General features: G+C 45.8%; 1 protein-coding gene across 1 annotated transcript in view; it reads right to left on the bottom strand.

Moving 5' to 3' along the window:
• LOC137281097 (serine-rich adhesin for platelets-like) overlaps positions 1-24,576 on the bottom strand; it is a 37,651-nt gene that overhangs the window by 7,203 nt on the left and 5,872 nt on the right. Inside the window, exons 2-14 of the mRNA XM_067812232.1 lie at positions 22,134-22,291; positions 21,746-21,965; positions 20,933-21,129; positions 17,940-18,494; positions 15,793-16,581; positions 15,104-15,338; positions 13,206-14,627; positions 12,546-12,656; positions 11,534-11,660; positions 11,249-11,356; positions 10,193-10,242; positions 8,916-9,087; positions 8,120-8,385 (exon numbers count right to left, since the gene is read on the bottom strand). Of these exons, the coding sequence (XP_067668333.1) occupies positions 8,120-8,385; positions 8,916-9,087; positions 10,193-10,242; positions 11,249-11,356; positions 11,534-11,660; positions 12,546-12,656; positions 13,206-14,627; positions 15,104-15,338; positions 15,793-16,581; positions 17,940-18,494; positions 20,933-21,129; positions 21,746-21,965; positions 22,134-22,291 (4,410 nt within the window). The remainder of the gene's footprint in view (positions 1-8,119; positions 8,386-8,915; positions 9,088-10,192; positions 10,243-11,248; positions 11,357-11,533; positions 11,661-12,545; positions 12,657-13,205; positions 14,628-15,103; positions 15,339-15,792; positions 16,582-17,939; positions 18,495-20,932; positions 21,130-21,745; positions 21,966-22,133; positions 22,292-24,576) is intronic.

Genomic DNA, 24,576 nt, shown 5'->3' with positions numbered 1-24,576 from the left:
GCACATGTACTCAGTAGCATTATGGAAGGGCCATGTAACAGTAAGCTAAAAAAACACACATAAAGTATGCTGTGACATGATCATAGAAAGAAGAGATAGGAGATAGGAGTGTTCGGTGCTATGCTGTGAGAATAGGATCAGGACTATATCTACACGGACATAACCCTGAAACGGAAAGTCAAAACACGACTGATCGGTAATTTGTGTAGTCGCTTCTGTAGTCCTGGACAGAGTTTCACCGAGACCTCATGCTTCTGGTCAAATTCACGAAGATTGCCTGGGGAATAGCATCCCGTTCTTGCACAACAACTCCCCGAGGACCCTGTAGATCTTGTGGAGCATACGTCTGCCGAGTTCTTCAATGTGATCCTAAGTCATTTTAAATCCGCCTTTGGTCGACCCTTCAAACGCCCGTGACGTCCCTAAACGGGCATGTCTGTGACGTTGCAGAAGTGGTGGACGTGTCACGTCAGTTGCCCTGAAAGGAGATCATTGGATCATTGGCGTCGGCGTCGAATAGTGTTCCTGCTTATCCTGAGACCATAACATTTTATTGTTCAGTCTGAAGGTCACCGGTGGTAACGAATCGGTTACGTAATGCAGCCTTAACCTGGTCTTCTCGCATATTCCGTCGATCCCGTGGCTCCAAATCACACTTTGACTCACACTGAAGTGATTTGCAGCTTGGCTTTGACTGTGACCAGCTGGCATGAGACCAATTTCTTGACCCCTTTCCGCTACCGCCAGGAAACGTCTCATTTCGTCTCAGAAAGCATGACGTCAGCGTGAGAATACAGTTGATGTTTATAGCCTGAATCTGGGCATGGGAAGTCGCACTTCCACATGCAATACGAGACAAAATGCTGCGTTTCCACGACACAGACATTGTCAGTGTTCACGGAAACAAAATAATTATCAAAATGATCATGTTTTTGAAAAAGAAAACTGTCTATCTTCAACTTCTCAATCACTGAGGTTCTATTGTGCCTTATATGTCGACAGGGCTAACAGGACTGACTTCTCATTACTGACGATTCCTATTAATACAAAAGACACTTGATCCTTCAATAATGGCACTGAGTGCAAATAGTGCAATTGATCCCTGCATCGTTGCGTCATGAAAAGTGCCAAAGGACATAGGGCATGTGAATGTTCACAGTATACAAGCCACCACACGACCATCTGTTAATAATAAAGTCTGGACATGTGGACAGGATATGTACTTGTCACAGAGCTCACACCGGACCGTTGGGCCCTCAGGGCCTACTCTGATGCTGAACATCATCCCTGGCTGTCAAGATATGATGCTTGTCACAGAGTTCACATCGGACCGTTGCGTCCCCAGGGCCTGCTCTAATCCTGATTTAAGATATTCTATAAAGGAAATCAATGAACTGCAGGGGCTCTACTCGTAAGAAAACATTTCCAAAGTGATTGAAGCATAACCAATTCCAAAGGCAACGTTTAGATATATAGATCTCCATTTGTGCAAAAAACCAACAAAACCTTTCTGAGCTTTATTCATGGGGTCGTTTTCAAGGTAACTGAAAAAGTGTGTTACTTCTACTGGCGTCTTCGATCATTGGGTAGGACACATGCCCATTTAATGCCGTTAATCAGTTCGCCCAGCTTTGAGATATTTGAGAGTAAGATAAGGAGTGACGGAGATGGTTGACACATGGGATATGTGTCATAATCTCAGTTCCTTGGTTAATAGAGGGTGATCAGCGGGGTAATATTGGAAGCGCAAGCAGAATAAGCAATAGAATGCACCCATACCAAGATGGTAAATAGCTGACAAGTCTGCAGAATCTGAAATGAATATTGCGTTTACCTGTGTCGATTTTGTTACTCATGAGTAAATATTACCCATATTAATCAAAGATAAATCAGACCACATCAGAAACCATTGTGGGTGTATTATATAACATTTTTGATTAAATGTCATTTTTTATACTTACCTGGTAGAAAGCCAAGAATGCCCACGTGAGTGGCGCTTACTTAATTTCTCTCATAACACAGTCTACAAAAAGTAGAGATGCGAGGTGAACATACGGGCGGTAGGTCACCCAGGTCACGAGATGACCTGGACACGTCATTCCCTTACCCAGCGAGGCAGACAACAAAACCCTCAGGAGGGGAGGCTGGGCGGGAACTCCCGACTGTTGGCTTTCTACCAGGTAAGTATAAAAAATGACATTTAATAAAAAATGTTATATTTTTTACATACTTATCAGGTAAGAAAGCTAACAATGCCCAGAATGGCACAGAGGCGGAGGGCTGAGAGCGTGGACGCGAGACCTCGCCCGTGCGTCTCTACGTAAAGAGGAACCAAGAAACCCTGAGGAGAGCGATCCACCGGCATCCGCCTCCGCACTAGAGGGCGGGTAGGACACCAACCGCTGTCCGGACATCTCCGATAAGGAGGAGGGATCGGCCGACAACCCCGGAAGGGAAACCCAACACGAGAAAAGACAACTCAACACTGAAGGAGTGGAGAGAAGCAACAGAAAAGTTTATTTGAGGCAAAAAGGGTGTGTAGCTGAGGTCCCCAGCTTGGCACCATACGAGAGGCGGGGGAGTGTAGGCCGCCTAAAGAGGAGCAGCCCCGCGCCGAATTAAAGGGTAAGGACCCCCCGTTCTTTGCTGGGCAAAGACCTGGGGTCCTAGCCTTGAAATGCCCGCCAGATCCTCGTTGGAGAGGGTTCGTAAATAGTGGTTGGCGAACACCAAGCCAGACTTCCAGAAGCAGCCCGCCATGATGTCCGCCACCGCAATGTTGCGGTGATAAGCCATGGTGGCCGAGATGGCCCTGATCTCGTGTGGGTTGGTTCGAGTCGGAAGAGGTCTGTCCTGGCCTTTGTAGGCCTCTATGATGGCCGACCGAAGGTATACCCCAAGAGCTCCCCGATCAATCTCCCTTTTGCTCCTCTGGGAGTGAGGGAGGAAGAGCCTCCGCCGCCCCCGCCTAAGGGAGCGGGTACGGTCGGTATACACTCGGAGAGCCCTGACAGGGCAGAGAGAGAGTGCTCCCTCCTCCGTCGGGTCTACCAACGGCCCTAAGGAAGGGATGTGGAAGGTACGTCCCAGTTCGTCTGCCTGTTGGTTCTTGCAAACGAAGTCGGGGGCGAGGCCCAAGGACGCAGATCCTCCATCCGTGGCCTCAAATCTCAGGAGATCCGCCTGAAGAGCGTGAAGCTCCGATATTCAGGCCCCCGAGGCCATGGCCACTAGAAAGGTGGTCTTCACCGTGACGCGGAGGAGGGGAACCTCTTCCAGAGGCTCATAAAAATCTGACTTGAGGTAGTCAAGGACCACTGCCAGATCCCACTCAGGAGCCCTCGGCTTGCGCCGACCCTCCGCCTGTCGGAAAGACTTGATGAGCTCCCTCAGTACAGAAATGTCCAGTCCCGGCGACCTCTTCCTTATAACGGACATGATGGCCGCCAGATTGGTGTTAATGGAGGAGGCCTTGAGCCCTCGAACGTTGCGCAAGTGAACCAGATAATCAGCTATCTGGGGAAGAGTGGCAGAACCGGCCTCCACGCCGTTGTCTTCACAGAAGGAGGAAAAGGAACCCCACTGGAAGTCGTAGAGCTTCTGCGTGGTTTTCGTCTGTGAGGAAGCCAAGGCCGAGGCTACTCGCTTGGAGTATCCACTGTTCCTGAGCCCCCTTTGAATACAAGCCAAATGTGCAGATCGAATACCTGAGGGTTTTTGTGAACACGGCCGCTTGGCTTGCTTATGAGAAGGTCCCTCCGGTGAGGGATCTGAACGGGATCCTGCAGACAGGAGTCTGCGAAGGGGAACGAACCAGGGCCGGGCAGGCCACATGGGAGCCACCAGAAGCAGTCTGATGGACTTGGTGGTCTGAAGCTTGGCCACTACCTGTGCTAGAACCGCTGGGGGAGGGAAGGCATAAGCGTCCATCCCTTCCCACTCTAACGACAGTGCATCGACGGCCCAGGCCGCTGGGTCCGGCACGGGGGATACATAGATCGGGAGCTGGCAGTTCAGCCTGGTGGCAAACAGATCCAACATGGGCCTGCCGAACTGGAGACAGAGGGACTGAAACGTCTGCGGGTTCAGTTGCCACTCAGTCGAAGGAGGCGCGTCCGGCCGGGAGAGAACATCTGCCAGGACGTTGTTGGCTCCTGGAATGTGAACTGCACGGATGCTCAGGCAGAGCCTGTCTACCAGTTCGAACAGGCGGAGGGTCAGGTCTAGGAGAGGAGTGGCTCTGGTGGAGCCTTGACGGTTGATCGTCCAGGCTGCGACTGAGCTGTCCGTGTGGACCAGTAAGGTCTGGTGCCTGAGGGGAACGGACCAATGGAGGATGGCAAGTCGTACGGCGTCCAACTCCAGCACATTGATGTGCCGGTCCTGCTGGGCTGCCGACCAGGTACCTGCCGTCTGGTCCGACCCCAAGTGAGCGCCCCATCCTTGGGTGGAGGCGTCCACGAAAAGGTGACTGGTCGGGAGAGGTGTCCTTAGGGGAACTCCTTTGAGGACGTTGTCGTCCACTTGCCACCAGGTGAGGAAGTGTCTGAGGTGAGGTGGGAGACTTATTGGGTGAAGACAGTGGGTCTCCCTGACGTGCTCGTTGAGGAACACCTGAAGAGGTCGGAGCATCAGCCCCCGAGTCATCAGGGGCGCTAGCCTGGTCATCCGCTCCTTGGGTACAAAAGCCTTGAAGGCTACTGTATCCAGTATGGCACCTAGGTATTGGAGAGAGGTGGTTGGTACCAGGTCCGACTTCTCCAGGTTCACTAGCCACCCTAGGCGTCGAAGGAGGTGGATGACGAGGTCCCGTTGCGCCTCGAGAATGGAGGGCGAAGGGTTGTGAGCGAACCCATCGTCCAGGTACATAAGGAATTGGACCTGGAGTTCGTGGAGGAACTGGACGATGGGTTGGGTCACACGAGTGAACAGCCATGGGGCAGAGGAAATCCCGAACGGGATGACATTCCACTGAAAGTGCCTGCTCCCAGGACGTTACGGAGGTACCTGCAATCCGCCAAATGAATGGGGATGTGCAGGTACGCATCCTGGAGGTCGAGGGACACCATGTAGTCCGAGGGCTCCAGTAACCGCATGACTGATGGAACAGTCAAGAGTCGAAAATATGGCGGCTGTTCGAGGTAGGAGGAGTTGAACTCCTTCAAGTCGTGAATCAGCCGCCATTTCCCCGAGTTGCGTTTGGGCCTGACAAAAACGGGGGAATAGAACCCGGGAGTGAGATCCTGGAGGGGGATTTCCTGAACTGCCCCCTTGGAGACTAGAGACTCCACCTGCTCTAAGGTGAGTTGGAACCTGACCGAGTCCATCGGACGTTCCACCGGAGAGCAGGTTAGAGGGGGCGGAGAGGAGATCGGGATGCGGAAGCCACGCTCCAGGATCCGACACACGAATGGGTCTAGTCCTAGCTGACGCCAGTTTGGGACAAAGAGGCTCAAGCGGCCGCCAACGGGTCCGTCGAATGGAGGAATGATAGGTGGCGGAAGGATTGGCGGGCACCAAGAGTCACTTCTTCTTGGACGTCCACTTGCCCTTGTTCCGCTTCCACGGAGTGCCCTTGCTGGGGGTTTGGAATCCCTGGTTAGCCTGGCTGGGCTGGTTGGACTGGTTCGTGGGTCCTCGGCCACGACCTCCGAACCGAAAGTCCACCTTCCCTGTCCGCTTCCTAGGAGTGGATTGGTCTGCTGGAGGACCTCCCTGACGCTTGCGGGGGGTGGAGCCTGCTGAGGGTCCGCCACCTGTCATGATCTGATTGGTTAGGTCCTGCTGCTGGATCTCATGGCGAGTGCGGAGAGCTTCTGGGATTTCCCCCACGAACAAGGTGTCTGCCGACACTGAGGCGTTGCTCAGCCCCACAATGGATCTGGCCTCCTTGTCCAAATGGATAAGGTGATTGTACCCCAGCAGAAGCAACACGAGAGATATCGGGATCCAAGGAGGGAGGATCTAAAGGAATGGGCGAGTTCGCCACTGGAAGCCTGATCCTCTGTTTGTCTGAGAGGAGGAGCTGAGGGGTAAGGTGACCTGGTCCGGCGGTGGCAACAGCCTCCTTCAGTTCCTTAGCGGCTGCTTCAAGGAAGCGGTGCGGAGGGAGGACTTTCCGAGGGGAGAGAACACAGTCTTCAGGGCAGAAAGACTCGCCTCTCGCCCTAGAAGCGGCAGAAGGTTGATCGTCCACCTCCGCCAACACCACACCGGTGTATTCCGCAATTGCCTCCAGTCTAGACGCAGAGTCAGAGACTGGAGGGTTAGGCTCTGGAAGGACAGGGTCGCTGTCATCCCCCACCTCCTCCGGGAGGATAGGAATAAGTGGAGGGTCTCTTGTGTTAATGAACTCCCTAGAGGGGGAGGACCTGGGAGAAGGAGAGCGCCTCGGGTAGTGAACAGGCGTCCGCCTCCGGAGGCGGAGCGGAGAGGAGGGTTCCGCGGAATGTGCCGATGTGGGCGGACCAAGGCGTTGATCAAGGATGGACTCCACTAACCCTTTAACGGAAAGGAGAAGCCTCTCTGAGCAAACCTGCTCCCTGTCACGAGACTTCTTCGCTTTTTTCTCCTTCCTTCTCTTCTTCTCCTTCCTCCCCTCCGGTGATACGGCTACGTCCTCCCTCAGGAGGGGCCGAGTAGCGCTCCCCTCTGGCATAGTCCTGATGGGGTCCGACTCCATTCCTGACTGAGAGTCGAACTCCTCCGCCTCCTCGTGAATAACTAACTCCTCTGATGCGGAGGGAGAAGGAGGGCGGATGGGAGAGCGAGGCACCGATCGTCTAGATGACGCCGAAGACACTGGCGAACCTGCGGAAGGCGCTGCCTTCTTCCGATGAGACTCCCTCTCGCTCTTCCTAAGTACTGCCAGGTACTGACGAAAGTCCCGCTCAGAGAGGACCTCACACTCTGCACAAGTGTTATCCGCAGCGCAGGGACTCTTGCAAAGCCTACACAATGTGTGAGGATCCCACTTAGCCGACTTCCTAGTGCCGCACTGAGTGCAGAAGGAGGCGAATACCATGGTGGAACGCACGACAGGGTACGCTGCCGAGGGGTGACGGCAGAGTAAACTTCTATCCGAGGAGGATAGGCACGTCACAAGCGAATGGTCCGACCAGGCGGAAGGTTCACCTGTCCTTCGCCTCTCCGTCAAGGCGAAAGGTCCGCCAATGCTCCTCTACACCACACAAGGGTTGAGGGGAACGACAGAAGAATCTCCTAGCGAAGGGTCTGCCTAGGCGGAGGGTCCGCCTGACCTCCGCTACTGCGCACAAAGGCGCAGGTGAACGATTGTTAAGGAACCCCTAACGAAAGGTCCGCTCGGGCGAAGGGTTCGCCTGTCCTCTGCCTCTCCGTCAAGGCGGAAGGTCCGCCTATCCGCCAACCCGCCTATCCGCCAGCGAGTAACGCGGAAGCCCGACAAGGGTCCGAGTGCACGAGCCACACAAGCGTGAACCGAGACACAATCGGGACACCCGTGAAGCATGTGCAAGTGGGACGACGGCCGACGACCCACAAACTGCTGGCAAGAAAGAAAAAATCAGCTAGTCGCAGATAACGAAAAACACCTAAAAGCGACTAGAATGATGATAGTAGAGAGAGAGAGAGAGATATATAGAAAAATGCAATAAACAAAGCACACACTTAACTAGAATCCAGTAGAGCGGCCAAGCAACACGTCTTGACTCGCTCGTCTCTAGTAAGGGAATGACGTGTCCAGGTCATCTCGTGACCTGGGTGACCTACCGCCCGTATGTTGACCTCGCATCTCTACTTTTTGTAGACTGTGTTATGAGAGAAATTGAGTAAGCGCCACTCACGTGGGCATTGTTGGCTTTCTTACCTGATAAGTATGTAAAAAATATCCTTTTGACTTTAAACCAGCCATGCGCATGTAAAAGACTACACAAATGGAAACAGTCTACGGACTACAACGTATGAAAATATTAGATAATAAAATCTGTTTTAAGCACTCTGACATTCAGCATAGTCATAATAGTGAAAAATGGAAACCAATGTGTAAAACCAATGGCCATTTATGTTATGAAAGTTAAAGGTTGATTTAAGTTATTGTTATTCAAAGTTGCTTTTCACTGCAAAGTTTTATCCTGCTTACTCATTTTCTTGTTGACGCCCCATCCAGCTATAAAACAAGGCAAAGAAGTCGGCCAGTCGCGTTGGTGGGAAGGTAGACAAAGGGGTTTAACTCTGACGGAAAACACAAGAGGGCGCTGTAGGCGAATAAGTGCAATGTCAGCGTAGTAGATGAAATTGTACTCGGGATGAAGGACGATTTCTGTAACGCGGAAGCTCTCAACATTCGGGCCGTCGAGATTGACGTGGCCTGCGACGATGTTCGTTGTCTGTGGAGAGTTGATCAGGCTGAAGAAGAATCACGCAATGTTGGAATATGAAAAGGGTGTATCTGGAATTAGATTCTTAGTGACCACTTAGAGGTTTCAAATCGCGATATCTCCTTCTGAGTGAAAGAACTGATTTGACGGCTAGCCTCTTTATTTTACCGTACAGGTTCCGAATAACAAAGAGTTCGTAACGCTACGAACATTCGTAACGTACTTATAATAGACTTACTAAGAAAACCAGAGTGTCCTAAGTCCACTTTTGACAAAATTAGAGTTAGTATGTTCGCGGTAGGTTTTAGAGCATAACCTATTACTTTAGCAACATTTTACTGTGATTTCTTGCTTTGAAGTGGTTTTTCAAACATATAAATATAAGCTACGTTTATAACGAGTTCGGTTTCAACGAACTGCTCAATATGCGTCGAAAGTCGAAATGCTTAAAACGAACGACGTTTCTAACCAAAACTTTGCTGTTGTCTGTTTGAGTTCTTTAACATACAGGTATTGTATAACATGGACGAAAAGAACCGTTAATCTGATTTTACATACGTCTCCACGCAGTGTCCAGCTGTGATAACCCACATGCTACTGATGATGGCAGCACCACACACCTGTTTCCGACCTGACATAAGGGAGACAACCCATGGCCATTCTCCGCGTACAGAGCGGCTTCCGCCTAATATATAGGCAGTCGGCAAGTTATTCGACTTGCGGCCACACTCTGAGGATATAAAGAGAACAGTTTAAATGTTTGTATAGGTATTGATTACAAGCAAATGTGTCGTCGAAGTGCAAGCAATCAAACCAGTGGTTGATAATAAGAGCAAAGCCCTGTGTTCTCGGAGTCTGTCCATCCAATCTAGGAGTAAGTTTAGTTTTACGCCACAGCCAGCAATATTCCAACTATATGGCGGCGGTATGTAAATAATCGAGTCTGGACAAGACTGTCTAGTGATCAACAGCATGAACAGCGATGACACGTGTCAACCGAATTAGCGAGCCTGACCACCCGATCCCGTCCAATCTACGAAGAAGCCTCTACGGACCTACATAGTTTAAGGCAAACAGCTTTTTGCATCCTTGCTTAGCACTGTGTATTGCGTCAACATTGTACTGCAAGATATCCCGATATAGGTACCTGTATTGCGATACGTATTGCAGTTGATTGACAGTTAGTGACACTAATTGTGCATGTCAGTCCTGTTTTCTACATTTTAATTGAAAGCCAAAAGATTATCACAAAAACTTCATATATTTTCTTTACCCAATATACAGAAAAAAATATTGCAATACATACACGTAAAAAGCGTATTGCGATAAACCGGTAGACCGGTAATACTGTGCAGCCCTAGTTCAGAAGAGAGACTTAATGTAGTTTGGAGTATGGGTCGACCAACGAGTGATTGATAGAATGAGCAACAATATAGCCACCTTCGCCCCCTTTGAAATTGTTCGACAGTCGTAAGAACATATCACAGCATGTAATTTATTATAGACAGAACAGCAAAAGAAACGCAACCCTGGCTTTTTGTCATGTCTTTGAATAGAAGACATAAACATGAACGCTTACTTTTATAATACTTATTTTTTTCGAAACTTGTTTCTTTTGCTGATCAGTATAGTTTAAGCCTAAGATCTCTGCACGGCGCACACTGTACCTGTTTGTTGCATATATTCATAACGAGTTAGAATGTGCTAACTGTCAAACAATAAGGTAGAAGTATGCAAAATTACTTTATAAACGAGAAAGCAAAGATTATATTAATTTTTCATCAAATGTAAGAACGAGATGGATTAGGACAATGAATCTAAACATGCAACTTCACCTCTGGGTTGGCAGGTCAAGGAGACAGCACGGCCACTTGCACACGCGGAACTGCAATATACGCGACAAAATATTTCCAATTTTGACAAGAATCGGTAAAATTAGCATTAGAATTTGTTGTTCAGTTTGCAATGTTTGCAATGTTTGCAATGTTTGCAATGCGAGGCAACTAATGGGTTCCTGAAGTCAGACTTTCAGACCTCTTTGATGCATGTCATCGTATCCTGATAGCATAGATCGATGTTCATGATGTCAGCCACTGTATTGCCTGGTCCAGAGTTACAGTCATTATTTTGAAATGTAGCACCGTATAAACCCGAACGTGACCAGACAGTTTACTGATCGTTTGTAAACTGAAAGTACACCAAAGGTTACCATTTCTCAAATTTTAAAGAAACATTTTGGGGGGTAGATTATACACTGAAACATGTCGCCCAAACGTAGCAATATGATATCTGCAGTGAAATTCACTTCGTGGATAACACGTCGAAGTTTAAAATTGTAACAATGATTTTGAGCCAATGTCAGAGTTTCACATGCACGAAGGGTATATATGTTAGTTTTTGGACAGGTTACACATGCAGCTTAAAACGAATCACCACAGATATGCCGCGAGTATCAGAATGTGAACGTGACAGGGCCAAAGTTATGCTCCAGAGTGGGTTGCAACGTTGCAAAAACCTTCTACTGCACCCGTGTAGCCGAACCTAAACTGCTGCAACGGGACAAGCAGACTTTTTGCATCCTCTTAATGCCGAGGGGTGTTGGTGTGGCCTAATGAGTAAAACGTTTCAAACGGCAAAAACACGTTGATGTCGATTCCCCACATAAAGTCTGAAGCCATTTCTGGCGTCCCCCACCATGCTGTTGTTGGACAATTGCTAAAAGTGGCGTGAAGTCTCGCTCACTGTCGAAGCAGGGTTACAAGTGCAATGATGTCTTGTGGCATGACGTGACCGGGACCATCGACCGTCAACTCTACGTGGACACGCTATCCACCAGGGAGACGTTACCTTGAGGTGTGTGTGTATATAAGAGAGAATATTTACATGCTCACCTGAATATGAACTTGTTGTGGAAGAGGCCATGGTCTCTTACGACATCTTCCGTTGGAATAAGGAACGTTGTTGCTCGTGACGCCTTTCCTCGTTGTTGAATAACGTTTCTTGACACCAGGAACAGTACAATATGTCATCGAATACACCGAAATATTGGTACCAACATTACGCGTTTTCTATAAACGCATTACGGTATTAACTTTGGTTAATGGTTCCCGATTAATTTAGAAAAGTAGGAATCACCAAATTTAAGTTTAAAAGATCAGTGTTTTGGGTCCATTTACCCATATCCCGCTTCCATACATGCTTGATCAGAAAATTCGGCCTCCCATTGATCAAAACAGACCGGAAACAACGAGCCATTGCGCATGACAAACAGTAAGTCTTCATCATCTGTAGGATCCACCATTGCTGAAGCATAGGAAATGCGTTTTCATATGATGTGTGGTATCTAGTATTTTGTTACATTCAACACTGGGCGATATTCGTAAAATTAATTTAATATAAATCTATTATTTTATCGCTGTATCATCTGGAGCAGTAATTATATGAATTTCATCTTGAATGTTCGTGACAATATCATCCTCACAGTTATTAGTACACGTTTAGGTTTATGACTGTCATATGCTCTTCAAAAATGTAGGGGAACCTGAACTTTGCAGTATGGTAGAAAGAAAACCAATCGAGGACAGTTACAATGACATTCATCTTGTGTATGCAACATCATTTCACGTTATCACCACACGCAAACACAATGCATGGGGAGCACGTGCACAACGTGGCAGCCTCCTACACGTGCATGGGTGTCACTATGAATTTTGACGTTTTCCAGGCGATAAATCACTGTAGATATTTTTTTCCGATAATTTTCTTGCATCTGTACATAGTCAGGGTTTTCAGGGTTAAACCACACACTTCTAACTGAAAATTGTAAACCTGAAATGTTCATGTCATATTCATGTCACCTAACAAGGGAGATAACTGAACCAACAGCTATGCCTTGAATGAAATCTACGTGATGTATTCTCAAAAGATGTATTATTAATGTATCACATTGATTTAATCCCATATATCTCCCAATTTCGACAATCGTACACTGAATGTAAAGTTCCCCTACGTTTTTAGAAGAGTATATTATGAATGTGTATGGCGAACCTGCCATCTTGAAACTGATCAAATACACCTAAAGCATGAAAGATCCTTTCATTACCCAGTCACTGGGTCTGTACATTCGATGTTTATACTCAACTCCTTGGGAAGTATAAACCCCAGCAGCTTGTGATGGATACGACTTACTACAGTTGTCCTCATCCTCCATGTCGATGCAGTCGGTGTTGCCGTCACAACGCTGATACAACGAGACAGACGTACCGTCACTGCACGTGAACTGAGCATCAGTCGACTGACCTGGAAACAGATACGGTTAACTTACCTTTCAAAACATGAGTCACAATTTGAAGATGACTGGCGGATATGTATGTGTGTGTGAATTCCTAAAGCGTTGACACTTTGAGGAGTGAGTTTGTTTGTTGTTTACTGATGCAGACCGCCGAACTCTGCTATACTCCAACTATTTGGCGGCGGTCTGTAAATATTCGAGTCTGGAACACAAGCCAGTGCCTGCCATCATGGGCACCGCACTCCACGCGCACATGATAGGATGACATGCCATCTAATAAGCCAGCGATCCTGGCCAACTAATTCTTTAATATCTAGGGGTTTTAAACTGGTCGCAATGTTGAATCACACAGCAAGCTGAAGTGTAGAGATGCCCAAGAGCTCAGCATGTTGGCTGTCAGTCTCGGGAGCACGACCACTGCCCTTAGAAACGGACCGACAGTCACGAACAACCAGAAAATGTAATGGTTGTCACGCTTTCAGTGCTAGCTTTTATTAAGTTAAACTCAGGTTTGTAGCAACAATAATGAATCTGAATAATAACAGTTACACTGGTACCTGGCTGAGTGGGTATAACTTCAGTGTGGTACAAGAGACGGAACCCAGTCTTCGAGATCACTCTGTCTGAGTGGAAATGGAGAAGAACCGATCGACCTTTTGTAGTGATATTCCCTGGTAATTCAGCACCACATAATTTTGCTATGACGTCATCAGTGACGTCACTACCATTGTAGACTGTGAGACTGTCCCAGCTGCAACTGCTATGGGATTCTAACTCAAAGTTGGTGAACGCGATGTGGATCGCTCGGTGTGACTCAGTATGTATCAGCCATTTACAATCGAGGTTATTTGGGTATCCTATTTGGGATTCGAACCCAGGAGATATAAGTATTCCTGACGATGACGTTAAAACTTGTGCGTGACTAGTGCAGGTAACGTGAGGAACACCGGAAGTGGCTATCGTCGCAGTTGTCGTATCGACTACGATGGTGGTAGTTGTGGTTGGTATGGTTGTAGTTGTGGTTGGTGTGGTTGTAGTTATGGTGGGTGTTTTTGCAGTTGTGGTTGGTGTGACTGTAGTTGTGGTGGGTGTTGTAGTTGTGGCTGGTGTGGTTGTAGTTGTGGTGGGTGTTGTTGTAGTTATGGTGGGTGTTGTAGTGGTGGTTGGTGTGACTGTAGTTGTGGAGGACGTTGTTGAAATTGTGGCTGGTGTGGTTGTAGTTGTGGTGGGTGTTGTACTTGTACCTGGTGTGGTTGTAGATGTGGTTGTTGTTGTTGTAGTTGTGGTAGGCGTGGTTGTAGATGTGGAAAACGTTTTTGAAATTGTGGTTGTAGTTATGGCGGGTGTTGTTGTACTTGTAGCTGGTGTGGTTGTAGATGTGGTTGTTGTTGTTGTAGTTGTGGTAGGCGTGGTTGTAGATGTGGAAAACGTTTTTGAAATTGTGGTTGTAGTTGTGGTGGGTGTTGTTGTACTTGTAGCTGGTGTGGTTGTAGATGTGGTTGTTGTTGTAGTTGTGGTAGGCGTGGTTGTAGATGTGGAAAACGTTTTTGAAATTGTGGTTGTAGTTGTGGTGGGTGTTGTTGTACTTGTAGCTGGTGTGGTTGTAGATGTGGTGGGTGTTGTTGCACTTGTGGTAGCCGTGGTTGTAGTTGTGGAGGACGTTGTTGAAATTGTGGTTGGTGTGGTTGTAGATGTGGTGGATGTGGTTGTAGTTGTGGCGGGCGTGGTTGTAGCTTTGATGGCCGTAGTTGAAGGTGTAGTCGTGATTAATTTCGTCGTTGTCGTTGTCGGCGTGGTAGCCACCGTATGAGATTTAGTTGTATCGTCGACACTGACGTCAGAGGTAACCTTCGGGGTAGTTGAAGTACGTGTCCAGTCCGATGTAGTTGATGACGTGGGAGACGAAGGCGCAGTAGATGTTGACGTTGAATAGACATTGTGTGAAGTTGGTAGAGACGATGTTGCCAAATGACCAGTGACTGCAAGAACAAGTTTCGATAATCATATCTTTGGCATCAGACCCAAAGGGCAAAGACCAAAAGATGTGTATATCCACGCACGGACATTCGCGTGGACCGGGTGCTTGAACGGTACTGGAAATTTTGTTGCTGTTATTTTTTAACGTACCTGACTTGTATGTATGTACCAGCTATGACCCTGACCCGGGGCAGTGACCCTCACCCTCCCCACCCGATAATTTCACAAGTTTCGATGCATTCGAATCAGCGGACTGTACATAGTCGATGTTGCCTAGGAGTTCATTTTCTCCAATGACAAAAGATGCAACTGCATCCACACCAGCCCCCCATCAATTTCCAAATCTTGCCCCCAACTTTTAAATTGTTCCTACGCCTTTGTAAAAGGGACGTAAAACCATACTCCTTCCCCTCTCTTCCGAACCAAACCTACTTGCATACTACTCAGATATAGAACAGGGTGCAATTACCACGATTACCTTCGAATGGTTTAACGGTTGCGTTGAAACCCCGCTTTTGAACGATGAAATCCGAGACAAACTTCAGACAAAGTGAATGAGTCGATGAAGTGAAACTATCCGCTGCATCCAGATCCCCACACAGGGTTGCTAGTGTAGGCGCAGTTGTAGAGTTTCCATCGTAAACAGTTAGACTGTCCCACGCGCATGTATTGTGGGGCTCCACGTCGAACTCCGTGAAAGACAGGTGTAGCTTCTGAAGCCCCAATAGGACACGCATACATAAAAATCGGTGCATCCATTTCCTTAAGTTGTAGGATCGAGACTTACATTACGGATCAACCCGTGGCCTTTGATCTTACGTGGTAAACGTCAGTGACCGTCAATGATCAAAATGTGAAAACCAGTCAATACAACTATTAATGAGTGAGTGAGTATAGCTTTATGCCGCTTTTAGCAATATTACAGTCTCTGTCCAAACCATACCATTGGCTAGGGCGCTGCATCACTTCCGACTGGCCACCCGAGGTAAACTAACATTTAGATATGTGCACATACTGTCGAAAGCGGCGTTAAAATCAGCTCTCTCACTATTACCTATGTTCTGATATCAGTCATTTAAATTCGATCACAATTGAATTTGCTTATATTTACTATTCAAACTAGAGGCAGGTAAAGATGTTTCTGACTGATGTTCAGGATGGCGTTACCTGTGCGTGTGGACAAGACAGACACAGAGTGCATGTCGTGTCTGGTGGGTAGGGCTGCCCAGAGCCAAGATTTGGAGATGTCACTGTGACTGATGAATAAACATCCAGCGCTGATAAACTGCAAATAGGGACTTCTAGGGAGACAGATGTCGAGGATGATGATGATGACAATGTGCTGGACACATCACTTGGTGATGGCTCTGTTGGACTAGCAGAAGATATGCCAGCAGATGGTTCTCCACTGGATGAAGACAAAGTGACAGCATACTCGGTTGACGATCTTTCTGAAGATGAGACAGTTTGAGTTGATGACGACGAGGTTGAGGATGTCGACGAGGCTGAGGATGGGCCCTCTGTAGGTGTGAAAAGATGTGTGGTAGACGAGGGAGTTGTAGGATGTGGGACACCCGTATTCGTCGAACCACTGCTCGGAGAGTTGGACGTTTGAGGACTAGCTGCAGTTACTTCACCGGAAGTTGTAGTAGGTAGTTTATGGACGTCACTTCCTGTAATGGCGGTCGTTGTGCTATTGTGGATACCACCTATCAGGGGCACAGTTGTTTTGGTAGTTATCATGATTTTGAAGCCTTGCTTTGGCACAACAATATCTGATTTGAAATTCATGCATAGTCTATTTCCTAACGTCGTCAGGTTACTAGGATTTGAGGATCCGCAGTATTTGCCCATCAGCTTGCCGGAGTTGCATGTGCCGTCGTACAGGGAGAGGCTGTCCCAGATGCAGAGAGGGTTGTATTCCAGCTGGAACTTCAGGAAGGACATCAACAATTTCTGAAATAAATGGACATTATGTCATTCAGTTCTAACAAAGATGTCTTCATGTTTGGGTAGCCTCGGTTCGAGCACTCCCAATCGTGCAAGAAGCTAGGTTGTTCATGTGTGTGAAAATCATAAATATTATGTCAATAAATCATAAACGTTCAGAGATTCACGCAATATTCACCAGCTTATTGTCTGAAGCGCTCAGTGGGATCTGTGTGGACAGTGATTTGTCTGCCATTTGCCACTGGTTAATGTTAAGAGGAAGTGGCACTGTAAAAGAGTTAAACGTCCCCGATTGCTGCAAGGGACTTAGATAAGCAGAAAATTACTTCGTATCAATCTTTTTTTTCATCTTTATTCCTAATCTTTGATCTTCATTCCTACAGTTTGGAACGTGTAATCTATAGTAACCATCACTGACAACGATATTTTTTAAAACAATACTCATTTGGTAGATTTTCCAAAATTTAATGTTATAATATTGCCAGGAATGTGTTTTTTCGGACAAGAGGTAGATGCAAAAAAGTCTTCTGGTAAGCAGGAACATTCACTTTAAAACCACGACGCAGCTTCGAGTCAAAGGTTCTGTTCCACATTTGAGCACTAAAGCTACCATAGCGTCAGTGCTTTAGAATACAATGTGTGTACCACTACCACCACAGAACAGTTTTTTTTTGCCACGACCTGTACTCAGGTCTGCTTCTGAACAAAGCAAAACAATTACGCCTAAAACTTCATGTCTATGTTCAGGCCCTGGAACTTACAGGAAGATTCGAACTTAAATCTCACTGAGCTGGTGCGGTTTTATGCTACTTTTGGCAATGTGCCGTTTTTTTCTCAAGGACAGACACCATGAACAGACTTTACATATTAATTCTATTATGGGATTCAAAGCCAAGATGTTTTCAGGGATGATGACGAAGGTTTAGCGCTATTGCTGTCTAAATTCAGCAATACCTCTGTGTAGGACATCGGTAATAGGCTTTGCCCACGGTACCAAACTAGGCTTTCATCGCAGTGTTATGATATCTGTTAAAGTACTTAAACAGCTTAAACCTCAATGTCTTTTACTCTGCATTTCGAGGTATGTCACGACGGAGGACACCACGCCACGGGCTGCACACGTTGCATTATGTTGAAGTCGACACTTTAATCACTATGGTACGTCAAACAGTTCCAAACAAATCCAATCATCGTGTTAAAACGTGGAGCGTCGGGGTAGCTTAGTGGTAAAGGTGTTCGCTTGTCATGCCGAAGATCCTGGTTCAATTCCTGATATGGGCACAATGTGTGAAGACTATTTCTGGTGTCCCCCGTCGTGACATTGCTGGAATCTTGCTAAAGCTAAACTCATTGTTAAAACATACCTTGTCGGTGCCCGTTATCAGCGTCAGGTCACATGATATATTGAGGGGATACTGACCCTCGTTGTAACCCGGCGACAGTAGCGTCATAGAGGTAACGTCTCCAACGACGTTGACGTTCTTACACATCTCAACAGAGGACGTTGGCGTCCCAGTTGGTGTCAATGTTGTAGTTGGTGAGACAGTTGTTGCTGTTGTTGACGCTACCGTTAATGAAGTCGTAAGTGCTGGTAATGTTGACCCTGTTGTTGATGATGTTGAACTATGGGTTGGCGTTGATTGCGTTGATGATGATGACGATTGCACATTTGTTGTAGATGTTGTCATGGTTTTGGTTATAAGGATTCTGGCAAGAAAGCCAGGCTTTGGAACAATGATGTCCGATTTGAACTGAATATATGACGTTTTTGATAATGTTATATTGCTTGGCTTTGTGTCACCACACAAAGTAGTCTTTACCTGTGACTTGACCATGGGGCTGTCATATATTTTCAGCCAGTCATATACACAGCTTTTGTGAAACTCCAAATGGAAGCTTTCAAACGTCACCACGGCGGTCTGAAATAGAGTTAATGCTCTGTTGTAGGCAGGACAGGAGGAATTGATTTGGAACACGGAGTCTTTCGACAGCTCAGTTATTGCAGTTATATAGTCTATTAAAAGAAGGTGTTGTACTTGCAATTCTTGCAACGCAGAATGTCGCGATTACGCGTGATGTCACCATAGGACTGCCATGTGTCTCGAGTATAATCGTACACAGATCTCCAAACGGATGCTTTCGATAGTCACAAAGTAACAAATTCAGGTCAATCAGTTCAAAATGCAAACACGTTGTGTTTTCACATGCCGACAAAGATTGTTAAGTGATTTTGTAAGTGGTGTTTAGATGCTGCTATGTTGGAAAAGAACACTTTTTATACACATACAACCTTACTGCAACAGATGCACCGTTTCAGTGCAGATGGTAACACTGTTGTCAAGCATCGTTTTGGTCAACGTGTAGGAGTATTTTGAAAAAAAATAATTGGACTCTCTGAAATGAATGCCCAACCACGTTACCCCTGCCATGCTTGACGTGTACATTTGTACACATAGATCCAAGAATATTTTCAATGGTAAGCTAATATAACAGCAGGTGTGCATTATGTACACATAATAAAGTAACACCTAAAACATGCAGGGACTTTCTTTCACTGCTCAGCAAACGCCAATTCGGTTTTGATGACATGTACCTCCAGAACTGAAGGACATGCTTACCCTGGTGTCACCACTTTTAATTCAAAATTCATATGGGGGGTTATGATGTTGCTAACGTATACATTTTCACTGGATACATTCAGCTGTTTATCCTGAATATTTTTCTGAAATGTGAAATACTCCTTTAAACTGGTCTCTACTGTGATATTCAACAATGTTGTGCATTCATGTATGCAAGGTCGACCTATTTAACACATTTTGGAGGTGTTCAGTCAAAGAGCCTTTCATTCCGAACTTCTGAAGTACGCCAAATATGTCCACACTAAAACTATTTACACTATGCACTAGGTTATGTCGATGGAGTAATCTTACATTCAAATTAACCCAGGGTAGTCATGCATGAGACAGTGAAGCACAATATGTTGTCGCATCATCGAACGTCTTCATCTCCCCTGAGACATATTTCGGTATCTCGACAGTCGACCACTTTCTATGGTCTAATTGTGGCCAATGTAATGTCAGACCAGTATTCTGTTCACCCATTATCTCCTGGAAGGACCTGTAAGTATTCTCCATAGACTGCGATTTGTGAGTTCTTGGGTTTACCGGACGTGGACAATTGTAAGCCCAGTGTGACATAAATGGGCCATTACGGGATATTCGGAATGTGTCATCTCATATCAGTTTACTTCTAGTCTGTACATATATTAGTGATAACATTTCATCACAGTGCCCTTCATATAACGCAGAGGACAGGGGTTTTATATTTCCTTGGACTGGAAGAAAGGAAGGAGCGATTATCTTTTCATGAAACTGAACTGACGTTCAGAAGAAAGCATGGTTTGGATAGCGTATTGTCCAAAAACAGTATAGTTTTAAAAAAAATTAAATGATGCTTTTAAGTCCTTCACAATGTTGGTGTTGAATATAAAAATCATGATTTAGTTCATGATATTCACCAAAATTATTAAACACAGTCGATTGTGATTGTTACCGTTATGCCAGTTAAAGAGACACATGAAACTTTCATGACAATGAGCAGCGGGTGGGGCCTGCAAGAGTCATATTGTTCTTCAGATTAATCAGACGTGTCAGCCAGAATTGCATCTACAGCCCCAGAACCGGAAGGTCTAAAGTGACCATCCGGCAGGATAACCATCGCCTGCGCATTCTCCATCTGCGCAACTGGATGCTGAAGTCATCAGCATCCACAGCTTTGGGTTACCCAATAACAGGAATACTACTGCGTGCTGTCGGCATCCCGGAAGATCGGAGCATGTTGACTCCCGTCTACATTAAATTGTATGAATCATCTGCACTGAGTGACGTGATCAGCTGGCAAAGTCACAACTATGTACGATATCTGTGATTCTTCAACGCGTTCACATTTTTGCGACATGTCAGTCACAATGAAAACACTTTTAAGAACATTATCATTGCCCAAAAAAACCGTGCTAGCTATTCTCGGAACATTAGTAGACCTACGAACGTTTTAAGCCCACTCTTAACACATTGGCTACGATCAAAGTTAAGAATTCTGATAGCTACGGAAGCTTCGAGAATAAGGGCCTACGTGTACTTTCTTTACTGCCTCAGTTCAGATTAGTTTTGCGGAAGACATCACTGGCGATGTGCATGAACATGTAAGAGTGACACTTCTAGCCATGATTTAACAACGTTGGATCTCTTTCACTATGACACAATCTTGGCTACGAACCATGTACAGAGGCAGATCCGGGATGTGAATAGGTGTTGTGTGCATGCCCCGGTGTTGTTTACAGCCGCAGTGCAATTCTCACCTGATTTACTTGTAACTCGACAATCCAGAGGCACACAACATTGTTCGGATAATTGGGGTCAGCTCCATATCCGGGAGACGATATGATGGCGGACTGAGATATGGGTGTGTCAGCTCCGCAACCGATATGAGGGAGCACTGGCGTTGCTGATATCGTTGACATTGTGGCCGGTGTCGATGTAGTTGTCGAAACAGATGCTGAATAGATAGAACAGTCTTATGTGTTTCATGTGTTGATGTATTACTCGTTTCAAGTTGAATGAATTACTTCAAAGTAGACGGGGATTTATTGTGCAGAGTTGCCTCCTTGTACTTGTGGATCATGGGTTCGAATCCCGAATAGCTAAGACAAGATGTGGCGGACAGTTTTGATCTGATACAAGAACCCTGTCCTCGCTGGTTTCGCCCAGGTGGTAAACGTTTAGGACGGTCAGGTGTGAAACATACAACTTTATGGATGACAACTTCTTATTCATTGCATGGACCGATGTAGATTCTTACATGGTTTTCAAGCTAAAAGTGATTACACCCAGATGAAGAGGAAATTCCGAGAAAACATTTAGGACGGTCAGGATATTCTTCCACCTTAGCTAATACAACACGGTACAGCTAAAATATTCTTCAAAAAGTAAAACTACTCAGTACTCACTTAATACGTACGTCCTTTCTGCATGCACATTTCTATTTCATAACAAATTTGAAAAATGACGACAATTACTATTTTATTCTCGTTAGAATATACAAGAATATGTTTAGATTAAAAAAGCCAAAAAACATCAGAGTAGGCTTGATCCAGTATAATGTATTGTCTTACCAGAAACTGTAAGATTAAAACCAGCTTTAGGGATAATAGCATCAGAATGGAACCGGATGCAGACAGATGAGGCGGAAGTGACGTATGGTTCAGGAATGGCGGATCCACAGTGTCTTTCGCCCGTGCCGCTATCGCACGTGTCGTTGTCCACGATGACGTAATCCCATGCGCAGAGGAAATGAAGCTCTAAATCGAAGGCATTAAACGTTACTGTCATTTTCTGAAAAAAAACAAACATATTTTTTAAAGAATAGGGCACAAAAAAGATCTTCGTAATAGTAAGAAATCGCGGGGATTGATGCTCATGGTGAAAATCAGTGGAGTGACTTGAGAGTTTCACGTATCAACAAACATCTATAAATGTCTATAAATGTCACAGTAAACTTACACTCGAAAGCGAACTGTGTATGTTCCACAAGTACTCTATATCTCTTGGATACTTCCTTCCGGGTCCAAAATTGGGCGAGGTAATTATTGCCTGTTCACCGGCCGCGAGATTGAGGGTGGAGGTGAGGGCGTGGCACACATGACCCAGATACCAGGTGACTGAAAAAGCAAATCCACACACATTCATTAACTATTGGTAGTGTGATAGGCAGAGTCACTCAGCTTTCAGATATACGCATGCTCAATAATCAAATCTAATATATAAAACTACTTTACATTACAGAGCAAAACTTTGCACAGTTACACACGGGTTTGAAAAATCGTATTAATATCGATAAGCACACCTTACATTGTAAATAACGTGTTCACAGCGTTCAACTTAATGGTGTTTTAACTGTCACCTGTATGCATCAAAATACCTAAAAGGCTTTTAATCAGGATACAGTTTGCTTCATGAATGATGAGCTCTAGTATTATGACAAAATGACGCTTATTATTATGACGTCTTATGACGTCTTCATGACGCTTTGTTTAAAATCAGTATGTTTCCTGAAACGTCGTCAATTCGAATTCGTTAGAAAGTTTTTTTGAGCTAAAGTGTAAGATTATCACTGTTGGGGAACATTGAAAATGTTCCCAGTGAACTCTCCAAGTACCAAACAGAACATTACTGCTGCATCGTCAGGTGACCATGCCAACGGAAAGCCCACAAATCTGTCGGGTTCAATCTACACTGTCAAAGCACCATAAGCACTAGAAACGCATCTTTCTTCTTTTGACAAGTTTAATATTGAAGGCACACATGAACGATTACTTCATTTTTTTAACTTGCGTTTCTTTCTTCTGTTCAGTATATATACATTGGTTGACTGTGATGTTCGTGAGTTTTGCCTTACAAAATAGTCTACTTTGTCCCGCAGTGCAACGATAAAAAACATTCACCGGAGAGAATTGGGACGACACGAGATGTATGTAGAAGATAGGTATTTTAACTGTTTTGCACTGTGATGTAGGTTGACGCGGAACGCTGATCAGTGTTTGAGAAAATGTGAATGGGGTTCTTTCTCATATTGCCGTCACAGATGCGTCGGCAGTATGGATAGCAGTAGAATATAGGCATGAATGTTCACAGCTCTTTTCACAGAGTGAATAAAGATAAGAATGATAACGGAATAAGTTATAAATAAACGCGAGTACATAAATCATACTAATTTTATACTAACAATATGGTTATAAAGGATGAGTCCTTTCTTCAGTGTACTTGCTTGTGTGTCCAGCACAATAATAGATGGTACAGCGCATAAATTGTAATGGTAAACGTGCTCGCGTGTGTCTGGGTGCGTGAGTGCCGTGCGTGCGTGTTGGATGCGTGTGTGTATGAGAGGCGTGCGTATGTGTGTGAGTCGTCGCGTGCGTGTGTGAGTGACGTGCATACGTGAGAGGCGTGCATGCATGTGTGAGTGACATTCGTTCGTGGATGGTTGCGTGCGTGTGAGTGGTGTGCGTGCGTGCGTTTGTGACTGACATTCGTTCGTATGCGGTTGCGAGTGCGTGTGAGCGACGTACGTGCGTTGATATTCGATCCTTGGTGGTTGCATAAGTGTGTATGAGTGACCTGCGTGCTTGTGGGAGTGGCGTGCGTGTGTGCTGCAAATCCCCATTCAGTCATGTGAGTGCAAGTGGAAAAAATAGTGCGGTTTATTTCAACGTATTTCACCCTCACCCCACCCCGTATCCGTAAGTCCCCACCCCTACACGCAACATAAGGGTGATATGACTGATCTGGAATGTCACAACGTGTCACACACATTTCCGGGTCGGGGAACACACACACACACACACACACACACACACACACACACACACACACACACACACACTCTCTCTCTCTCTCTCTCTCTCTCTCTCTCACACACACACACTCACACTCACACACACTCTCACAGACTCACACTCACACACACATCATCTCCGTTATCTCAACAAGAGGCTGTGATGAAAGACGTGTCTGGACAACGCGATACAGGATTTGCATCTACACAGTCATGTGAACAAACATTCCATCTTGTCGTAATATGAACCCTTGCTTTCCTTGCCACATCAGAAACACCTCTAGAAATGTGTTAGATATTCAGATATTCAGGCACGACTGTTAATTCACGTACATCGTTCCACATATATCTGGATGGTGCATTTGCCAACAATAGAGGGAAGCCTTACATTGTTGTTTGATCCCGCATTCAGCTATATTTCATCTTTCTAACGTAGGTCTGTAAATATTCGCACCCGGACTTGGCTAACCAGTGATTCCTATTATAAATATCAATAAACTTTGTTGGGTTACGCTAACACATTATCAAACAAATCAGAGAATCTGCCCACCAGATTCATCGTATATCATCTAGCGACAAATACGGATAGCTAATTAGTTGCCACCCCAAGAA

This window comes from Haliotis asinina, chromosome 1 (assembly GCF_037392515.1).
Source record: "Haliotis asinina isolate JCU_RB_2024 chromosome 1, JCU_Hal_asi_v2, whole genome shotgun sequence".
Lineage (NCBI taxonomy): Eukaryota > Metazoa > Mollusca > Gastropoda > Lepetellida > Haliotidae > Haliotis > Haliotis asinina.
This window is presented reverse-complemented; position numbering and strand designations above follow the sequence as displayed.